Source organism: Gobio gobio (genome assembly GCF_949357685.1).
Source record: "Gobio gobio genome assembly, chromosome: 12".
Lineage (NCBI taxonomy): Eukaryota > Metazoa > Chordata > Actinopteri > Cypriniformes > Gobionidae > Gobio > Gobio gobio.
The window spans coordinates 55,225,545-55,236,684 of NC_137105.1; the positions used below are offsets into that span (position 1 = coordinate 55,225,545).

General features: G+C 41.5%; 1 protein-coding gene across 1 annotated transcript; it reads left to right on the forward strand.

Moving 5' to 3' along the window:
* Nucleotides 1-2,524: 2,524 nt before the first annotated feature.
* LOC307135136 (uncharacterized protein) lies at nucleotides 2,525-8,504 on the forward strand. Its single transcript, XM_079831332.1, has 2 exons — nucleotides 2,525-2,615; nucleotides 5,951-8,504. Exon 2 carries the CDS (start codon nucleotides 5,960-5,962, stop codon nucleotides 8,108-8,110), a length of 2,151 nt encoding a protein of 716 aa, XP_079687458.1. The 5' UTR covers nucleotides 2,525-2,615; nucleotides 5,951-5,959; the 3' UTR covers nucleotides 8,111-8,504.
* Nucleotides 8,505-11,140: the final 2,636 nt, after the last annotated feature.

The following is an 11,140-nucleotide window of genomic DNA, read 5'->3' on the forward strand; positions in this document are numbered from 1 at the left end:
CTGATGTTTGTCTTGATGAAGGTGAAATACTCAAACTGCTGCTCATATTGGACAGTCCAGCGTTCTGTCATGAGTCACTGCAGGCATGTTGGAGAACCAGTGCAGCTTTATTTCCCAAACATGAGCAAACATAAAGCAAACAAAGACACGGCTCGGCTCACGTCAACTTACGGAACAGTGCTTACACGGGCAAAGCTAAACACAGACCAATGGGAACACGAGAGCTATAAAGACCAAACTAATGACTATCATCAAACACATGAGCATGATCAAGACAACAGGTGTCAGTGGGACATCAAGCACTTTACAGTTTCTGCCATCCAATAGTGCACAAGTCAAAGGTTTGATTCAAAGGGGATTTCCAGAGATTTGTTCTGTTCATAATCCCCCCTTTTACTGGCTATAATATTACACATGATATTCTAAAAACATTACAAATAAACAGCTTTACATGATAATAATATAGATGTGTTCATCCATATCACAAGTGCTGTTGTAAAACACAGATTTGTGAGCATTAGTGAACGTCCAGAGTTCAGTGTTTTTACAGATGAAGCTGCCAAAGAAAACATCCACAGCTTTAGTCTGTCAATATTGCATCCATTTGTGAAACATTAAGCACAAATGTAGAGCAGCAGTGTTTTTGAGAAACAGTCATATGCTGTGTTTGCCTGGCATTGGCTAAATTGTCCATCACATGTGAATTATTGCAGATGACGGTATAAAAGCGTCAGATTTGTGGCATTCTGATGAATACAGCACACACATCTCTAACACACTTTAGCATTAAGAATGAGCTTAACAACAGCAGTTCTTCTGCTTCTGTGCAAATGTCTTATATTTGAACTGGTGGCCTCTGAATTGAGCACTAAAGATGAAAACGACCCGCGTACTTGTCCTCTGGGAATATGTGCAGAACTACGGAAGGATCTTGGAGGAATGGAGACGCGACTCAAAGCTCTGGAGCTCAGACTGGCTGACAGTGAAGCTCAGATTGAGGAACTCAAGAAGGAAAGCCGAGGTGAGACTGATGTGTTTGAAGACCTGTGTGCTAGAATATCTATTGGGGGAAAACTATTGCTGGAGGATTTACAGTTTTCAAAAATAATCACAAAGAAATGTCATGAATCCCATTGAATTAAATATGGAGTTTTGAAGTAGACAGACTGAAATAGTGTTTAGTTTTTTCCCCAATAAAACGCTCCAATAATCTTTGATTTGTATAGAAATGTGTTTGAAAAAGTGTTCTAGGCCGATATCATTTGTTTGCATTGCTACTGAGCCGATTGTCCTCATTTTAAGAAGGCGTATGTTCTCTTCAGACAAGCCAAAGCTGGTGTTTTCAGCTTCATTAGGATCCAAGGGTTTCTTTGGACCAGTTGACAAAGATACGACACTGGTTTACAAGAATGTCTACACTAATGTTGGTGATGCCTACAACCAGGCCACAGGTATTGAATTTCAGTAAACATGCATAATAAAACATGAGTGAAAGTGAATTGTCTCCAAAGCCTGCCTAAAAGGTCAACGAGAGACTATTAACTTCCAGTTTATTACACATTAAAGTTATTATTAAAATGATGTCTACACATGTATAAAGCTTTAAAAACATATATAGACACTGGTTCATGGGTTCACAGAGGAAAAGTGAAAGTGAATCGCTTCCCATCCCTGCCTAAAACACACAAAAACAAGCTCTACAAATGAATAAAATAACACAAATCAACCAGACACTTCATATTTAATGGTGGATTATATTTCATGTCATAAAGTTGTGTTATAAAGAGTCTCATCACACATGTTTGGTCTGAGTTCTCATTGCAGTGTCACAGTTTTGACCAGCAGGGGTCACCAGCGTGTCTCGAGCGCTTCACAAGAGTGAATCATTTAGTCAATGAATCGGTTCAGTTGATTCGGAGTTTGGAAAAGCTCCGTTTCTCCATCACTAGTTCTCGGCTCGTGTTCAGTTCAGTTTGTTGTTGACCTGCGATAAAGAAATGATATTGTGTTGATGTTATTGATTTCTCTCAGCAATGTGAACAAACACAAGAATCCTAACATGGAGGAAAAGGACAGAAAGCTTTAATACATTCATTCATTTAGCAATGTGACTTAAAATAACTAAACATTCAGATGTTAATACCAAACACCATCAAATGAACGACAGAATAGAGATTCCTCTTGGAGAAATTTAATTCAATATAGATAAACATTCATAAATAGAAACAAAAAACATCAGAGACTGTAATACACTATTTTTTCATTAATAAAACAAACACAGATAATTGTGAGTGTATATTTATTACAAAAACATTAATTTATAAAGAATTACAGTGAAACAAATGATAACTAAACTGGAAGTGCAGTGAATATAAATAATGAATGACATCTCCAGTCCAGGAGGAGGCGCTGAACACATTTAACGAGCGACTGAACACTAAGAGCAGAAGAAGAGAGATGGGCGGGGTTTATGTGTTGTTGACACCTGAGGCCTCCTGCGCATGCGCGTACTGAGGAAACACCTGAGAGTCCAAACCGAGAGGAAAGACTCAATTCTGACGAGATGTAAAGTCACATTTCCAGGAGTTAAAAACGGCCATAAATATCACATTACGGTAAGTTCATTCATCAGCTTCTGATATCATGTCATATTATTGTGCAGTGTTTTCTGTGTGTGATCATAAATGTAAAGCTCAATAATGTAAACCCTCAGTGTCGGATAGGCCTATGCAGGGGCGCAACTACCCAGTGCCAGAGGGGTATGCAACAACAATTTTGGCGCCCCCCAAATAACAAATAAATAAGTGAGCCGGACATCATTATGTATGAGCTGTAAATAAATAAGGTTTATTTTAAAGTATATCAGCCACTGTAGGCCTACCACAATTATAATAGTAGTATATTATACAGGTATTTATTATATTATTTTTATTATTATTATTAACAATGTAAACAAATAAAAAAAACAGTCACAAATTGACAAACATTAACATTATGATCGGATTCCAATAAGGAAACGAAAAGAAAGAAAAGAATCTGATTTTTTTATAACGATTTCAAGTAGGAACCGGTTCTCGATGCCCAATACTAACAATGTTGCTACCCAACATCTAGAGCGCTCTTTAGTTCCTACTAAATTGTAACATGGCGTGCCTTTTCACTTGCCCATTAATCTAGTATTGAGGGTCATTGCAAAAACTGTCATGCAGATCGGCTGAGGATGAGAACCGATGATGGTGAATTTCAATTTTACTGTAACTGAAATCATAAGCGCGAGCGAGATGATTGACAGGATGATAGCGGAGGCAAAAGCAAGATGACTTTTGTTAATAATAAAAATAATAAAAACCCACACAAACAACAAAGTGAGGGTTCCCCGTTTTAAAGGAGAATTTCCAAATATTTTTTATTTATTTGTTATAATTCGGGTATAGCAATTTTATGTCATCCGTCTAAAAGTTTAATATACTCGAGTTTTTTTATTGTACTATTTTATTGTTGTTGTATTTTCATTAAAAATAGGCTAATAACGAACAAAAAAATAAACATTCATTTGAAAGTAATTAAAGAGGAAATTATGAAGCAATATCATATTAGCAAGAGTGCAATTTTCCAGAGTAGCCTATATCAGCACGATTGCAAAATGCGATATTAGTTTTATACAACAGTTCAATAAACAACAAGTTGTCATTTTTTACAGTTTTGCTCAATTTTTCCAACAAAATAGATTAAAACAAAGTATAAGTTTCTCGAATAATTCACTGTTTTTGAACAGTCGGTTAGAACAAATTATAGTTGAATGATTCTAGATTCCACTCACGCCGCCAAATACACTGGCAGTTTTATAGTTTCATAGGCCTGGAATAATTAACATTTTCCCAACATTTCATATTTCTATAATTAAAATATTATATTTAGAACATAAATCTAAAAATCTCATTACATTATTTAGGCAATTGTAATTAAAGTGTAAGTGGATTTTGATAAATGGTAAGATGGATTTTGTTGATAATGATTTCATTTAATTCTTATAGCAGCCATAGTGTATCGTGGTAAATAGTGTAAGGACTTCAAAAGATGGTCAACAATATGTAACGTTACTTTATAAGAGGTGTGCCCTAAACAGTGAGCATGCAATTTTGAGAACACCAAGGAAAGAGCGCGTTCTTTTCGTCTGTTTGGATACTTCAAACACAAGTTTGCACAGTTTGGTTGACCTGTTTAGCCTAAATAACGTGCGTTTTGTCCGACTCATAGCGTGTGTCCTTGATGCGTGATTTACCATATCATTTTAAAATTTTAAAAAATGTGCGTCAAATGCTGTCAAATCGCATGCTTTTGACGTGTCAATGCGCAATCAGACGTCCGCTCAAGCGTATATGAACACTTTGGCTCGCTGCCGGTGCCTCCTTCAGGCGTGCCCACTCACGATATTCCATTAGCCTATTATCCAAAATTCTATTATGGACTCTTATGAGGGCGACTACTCTAGCCTGTTAGTCCTCTAAAATGTTATATAATATTGAGAAAATACGGAAATGATTTAGAAACGCACAACAGCAGCTACATATAGAAAATACAACAACAACAAAAAATTATAGCCTACCATCGCTTTGGCGCCCCCAAGGTGCCGCGCCACATATAGCGCATACCCACTTTTTGCGCCACTGGGCCTATGGTGTGAACTACTCGCTGTTCCCATAAAACATTGTAAAGCACCATAAAGTGTTCGTGCTCTATATTTAAGACTTCTGAAGCCATTCGAGAGCTTAATGTGGGTACAGATGAATATAAGTCCTTAAGTTAAAGTGAATGGAGACTCATTCTCAGCTATTGTGTCCGGTTTCAGAACCGCAGCCACAGGATGTGAACATGCATGTGTTTGATCCATCTCTTCCTAAAGAATAAACATGAAAGAACATCTGAAGGTGTGTTGAGGAAACATTAACACTTCCTGTCATGTATCATGTGGTGTAATCGCTCAATCAGTGTTTCAGCGGCGGAAAGACCTCAATATAACTGCTGTAAACTAAACATTGTCTTCGCATCACTGACCTCAGGCAGTCATTCAGTGTCCACAGCTGTTAGTTCACTAGAGAAATCAACTCTTTCACTAAATATATGCTCTATATTAGCCGTTATATTCATTACATTCTACTGAACCTGTTACTGAAGTCTTGATTATTTCATGTATGTTTAAATAAACCTGTCATGGAAACGTCAGTCAATGTGTATAAATGATTATATTTCAACAACGAATTGGAGAAAAAACTATTTTATTAGATTTAGAAGTTATTGCAAAAACTGCCTTATGTGAAGTTTACATGTTTGCATACAATGTGTTATTTGAGTGTTGATTATTTTATCTAAACATAAATAGCAACTGAATTTAGGCTAATAGTTTGGGCTCTGTTGTTAACCTTTAATATTAATGTGCAAGTAAGGGCTCCCTATATAGTTTACAAAAATATCTTCAATAAACTTTTAGTTATAATTTAATTCATTTAAGGACAGACACTTTTCTTCTTCTTCAGTAAACCACTGTTTAATAAAAATAAATAAAAAGCAATTGTGTAAAACTGCTGTACCGAACCGTGACTTCAAAACCGAAGTGTGTACAGAACCGTCAGTTTGGTGTACCGTTACACCCCTAGCATTTATTACACGTGTGTGTGTGTGTGAGTGTGTGTGTGAGAGAGAGAGAGAGAGAGAGAGAGAGAGAGAGAGAGAGAGTGTGTATGTGTGTGTTTGGAGAACAGGAGCCATGTTTTCCTGACACATCACACAAATTGTTTGCCTAAAACATTCAGACTGAGGTTGAAGTGTAGAGGGAATTATTTATCATCTCATCGAAATTATTCAAACTACAGTATCAGTTCTCTACCCTTTTAAAGTATAATAGATATTATTGTCAAATATTCAATAATGTATGATTTGTTTCCATATGCAGTTTGTCATTATGGAGAACAGAGGGAGCAGCTGTGGGTCTGTGAGGAGTGACGTATCCATGGGTAATCCCCCTAAATTCAGTGAAGCAGTGACCTCTGACCCCAGCTGTGGGTCTGTGAGGAGTGACGTATCCATGGGTAATCCTCCTAAATTCAGTGAAGCAGTGACCTCTGACCCCAGTTGTGTGTCTGTGAGGAGTGACGGATCCATGCATCAACCTCCTAAATTCAGTGAAGCCGTGACCTCTGACCCCAGCTGTGTGTCTGTGAAGAGTGACGGATCCATGCGTCAACCTCCTAAATTCAGTGATGAAGCAGTGACCTCTGACCCCAGCTGTGTGTCTGTGAAGAGTGACGGATCCATGCGTCAACCTCCTAAATTCAGTGATGAAGCAGTGACCTCTGACCCCAGCTGTGTGTCTGTGAAGAGTGACGGATCCATGCATCAACCTCCTAAATTCAGTGATGAAGCAGTGACCTCTGACCCCAGCTGTGTGTCTGTGAAGAGTGACGGATCCATGCGTCAACCTCCTAAATTCAGTGATGAAGCAGTGACCTCTGACCCCAGCTGTGTGTCTGTGAAGAGTGACGGATCCATGCGTCAACCTCCTAAATTCAGTGATGAAGCAGTGACCTCTGACCCCAGCTGTGTGTCTGTGAAGAGTGACGGATCCATGCGTCAACCTCCTAAATTCAGTGAAGCCGTGACCTCTGACCCCAGCTGTGTGTCTGTGAAGAGTGACGGATCCATGCGTCAACCTCCTAAATTCAGTGAAGCAGTGACCTCTGACCCCAGCTGTGTGTCTGTGAAGAGTGACGGATCCATGCATCAACCTCCTAAATTCAGTGATGAAGCAGTGACCTCTGACCCCAGCTGTGTGTCTGTGAAGAGTGACGGATCCATGCATCAACCTCCTAAATTCAGTGATGAAGCAGTGACCTCTGACCCCAGCTGTGTGTCTGTGAAGAGTGACGGATCCATGCATCAACCTCCTAAATTCAGTGAAGCCGTGACCTCTGACCCCAGCTGTGTGTCTGTGAAGAGTGACGGATCCATGCGTCAACCTCCTAAATTCAGTGATGAAGCAGTGACCTCTGACCCCAGCTGTGTGTCTGTGAAGAGTGACGGATCCATGCGTCAACCTCCTAAATTCAGTGATGAAGCAGTGACCTCTGACCCCAGCTGTGTGTCTGTGAGGAGTGACGCATCCATGGGTCATCCTCCTAAATTCAGTGAAGCCGTGACCTCTAACCCCAGCTGTGTGTTTGTGAGGAGTGACGCATCCATGGGTCATCCTCCTAAATTCAGTGAAGCCGTGACCTCTAACCCCAGCTGTGTGTCTGTGAGGAGTGACGCATCCATGGGTCATCCTCCTAAATTCAGTGAGGCAGTGACCTCTGACCCCAGCTGTGTGTCTGTGAGGAGTGACGCATCCATGGGTCATCCTCCTAAATTCAGTGAAGCCGTGACCTCTGACCCCAGCTGTGTGTCTGTGAGGAGTGACGGATCCATGGGTCATCCTCCTAAATTCAGTGAAGCAGTGACCTCTGACCCCAGCTGTGTGTCTGTGAGGAGTGACGGATCCATGGGTCATCCTCCTAAATTCAGTGAAGCAGTGACCTCTGACCCCAGCTGTGTGTCTGTGAAGAGTGACCGATCCATGGGTAATCCTCCTAAATTCAGTGAAGCAGTGACCTCTGACCCCAGCTGTGTGTCTGTGAGGAGTGAAGGATCCATGGGTAATCCTCCTAAATTCAGTGAAGCAGTGACCTCTGACCCCAGCTGTGTGTCTGTGAGGAGTGACGGATCCATGGGTCATCCTCCTAAATTCAGTGAAGCAGTGACCTCTGACCCCAGTTGTGTGTCTGTGAGGAGTGAAGGATCCATGGGTAATCCTCCTAAATTCAGTGAAGCAGTGACCTCTGACCCCAGCTGTGTGTCTGTGAGGAGTGACGGATCCATGGGTAATCCTCCTAAATTCAGTGAAGCAGTGACCTCTGACCCCAGCTGTGTGTCTGTGAGGAGTGACGGATCCATGGGTCATCCTCCTAAATTCAGTGAAGCCGTGACCTCTGACCCCAGTTGTGTGTCTGTAAGGAGTGAAGGATCCATGGGTAATCCTCCTAAATTCAGTGAAGCAGTGACCTCTGACCCCAGGTGAGATATGATCTAGTATTAGAGACAATAGATTGACTCATAATAAATTAAACGGAACTAATGGAAAAATTGTAAAGATGCAAAAGTATCCCAGAATGCTGATCTCTGAGGTGAATATCTCTGTGGAGTTCTGGGGCCTAATTTATAAAACTTTGCGTAGGATTTGCGTCAGAAGTGGCGTACGGATGAAACATAGGACGTGCGTACGCACAGAACTATTCGGATTTATTAAACCGTGCGCACGCACATCCTACGCAGTTTTCCTTTAATAAATCACAATCAATTCTAAATGTAGTGCAGCTTTTGCAGCTTCATGTCACGCCCATAGTTGACCATAAATAGTCTGTGAAACGCCCACAAGTTAATATTCATCGATTGCGAAATCATGGCAAACACAGAGAGGAAATAAAAAAAACGTAACTTCACTCAATTTGAAGTAGAAGTTATCGTTGGCGAGGTGGAAAAGAGGAGAAAAATGTTGTTTTGGAGGGCACAATGTGGACATTACTAATGCCAAAAAGGCACTTGAATGGCAAAAGGTTGCAGATGCCGTAAATGCTGTAGCCTCACAACCTCGGACCGTGGCCGAAATAAAAAAAGAAATGGTTGGACATCAAAGTCGAGGCAAAAAAGCGTGTCCTCGTTTGCTAGCAAGTCTTTTCGCTGTCTGAAGATGCGTTCACTCCGACTCCTTCCATTTGCCACATCTTTAAGAGCGCAAGATCAGCCATTGTGCGTCATACGCATTGTGATGGGGCATTTTATTTCCATCCATTTAATTGCATCTGACAAGCTACAGATGTCGGTTATAATCTACGTGGAAATGGGAAATAGTTCAGTGCAAATGTAATGTCTTGCAGCTTTCTGAATGGTTGAGACATATACGTCATACGTTATTGTATCAAAAATAAAACTAAAGGCATATGCATGAATATCATGATTCCGTAGCTGATGAAGAAATTTTACTATGAAAACAACTTTCCCCAGTGGACAATTAATGCATCTATCTATCTATTTATCTATCTATATATCTATATATAGAAGCAATCGAACTTCAGGGAGAACAACTAGTCTGTGAGTACTGTTTTCATTTTATCAATTGATCTGTAGTTCAGCTGTTAGTCAGAACGTTGTCTGTGTGGTGTAGTTGGCTGGCTGTCTGTTTGTTAGAAGTTTGTTAGTCACGTGACCTCGCGCGAGCCCGACGCGTTTCACTGGGAGTAGCCATCTGTATTCAATAAGGACAATTAACGTGAGTATAAGTGAGCGGTTCTCCGTGGCAGCCCTCGTGTGAAGCCCTCCTTGTGTGAAGACCGAGGAGTGTAAAGACCATTCGACTCTACTCTGCGCGACTCCACTCGAGCAAGGACACGACAAGGCACTTGAGTATAGCTTTCCTTCTACTTTGTCCCATTTTGTGTTTTGCTTGTTGTTATCTGTTTGTTTCTCTGACCCGTATTCACTATGTGCTTCCAAATCGCTACTATTACCTCAAACACCCGCAAGTCTCGCTCAGCATGTTCTAGACACCGTAATCCTAATAATCTGAGCAGTGTACCTATTTCCTCTACTACATTAATGTCCATTCCAATTGGTCTGTGGAATTGCCAGTCTGCTGTAAACAAAGCAGACTTTATTTCATCTTTTTCCACTCATTCACATCTCAGTCTCATGGCTCTAACTGAAACCTGGATCAAACCAGAAGACACTGCCACTCCTGCAGCTCTCTCAAATAATTTCACTTTTTCACACACCCCTCGCCCGATTGGGAGGAGTGGAGGTACTGGTTTGCTCATCTCAAATGATTGGAAATTTGAGCCCGTTACATCCCTATCTGGCAACCGCTCATTTGAATCACACTCAATCACTATCACTCATCCTGCTAAAATCCATGTTGTAGTTATTTATCGCCCTCCAGGTCAACTGGGTAACTTCTTAGAGGAATTGGATATTTTCCTCTCTCACTTCCCTGAGGATGGCACTCCTCTGGTACTGCTTGGTGACTTCAACATCCACCTTGATAAACCGCAGGCTGCAGACTTCACCACTCTTCTGACCTCATTTGACCTTAAGCGAGTATCTACTACAGCTACTCACAAGTCAGGTAACCATCTGGACCTTATCTACACGCGCTACTGCTCCACAGACAACACTTTAGTTACTCCACTGCACACCTCAGATCACTTTCTCATCACTCTTAACCTCATACTGACTCCTGACACAACACACACTCCTCCACAGATCACCTTTCGGTGTAATCTTCGCTCGCTCTCTCCCTCCCGTCTATCCACTGTGGTTTCTTCCTCCCTCCCTCCACCTGCTCAGTTCTCAGCACTAGACACTAACAGTGCTACTGACACTCTTTGCTCCACTCTAACATCTTGCTTAGACAACCTCTGTCCCGTTTCATCCAGGCCAGCCCGCACCACCCCCTCTGCCCCCTGGCTGTCTGATGTTCTCCGCGAACATCGCTCTGGACTCTGGGTGGCAGAGAGGAAGTGGCGCAAAACTAAAAACGCTACTGACCTAACCCTGTATCAGTCTCTTCTTGCTTCATTCTCTACTAATGTCTCCACTGCTAAAACTACATACTACCACAACAAAATCAACAACTGCTCTGACTCTCGTGCACTTTACAAAACATTCCCTTCGCTCCTTTGTCCTCCTCCTCCCCCTCCTCCATCAACTCTTACAGCTGATGACTTTGCATAATTTTTCACAAACAAAACCTCCACCATCAGCAGTCAATTCTCCACACCACAAACTGACACGCACATCTCAACAACCATCACACACACGCTCCCCTCCTTCTCTCTGCTCTCTGAAGCAGATGTCTCCAAACTCATCCTTTCCAACCATCCCACTACCTGTCCGCTTGATCCTATCCCCACCCACCTCCTTCAGGCCATTTCTTCTTCTGTTACTCCTGCACTCACTCACATTGTCAACACCTCTCTTCACACCGGGACTTTCCCCACAGCATTTAAGCAGGCTCGGGTAACCCCACTGCTTAAGAAACCCTCTCTAAACCCAG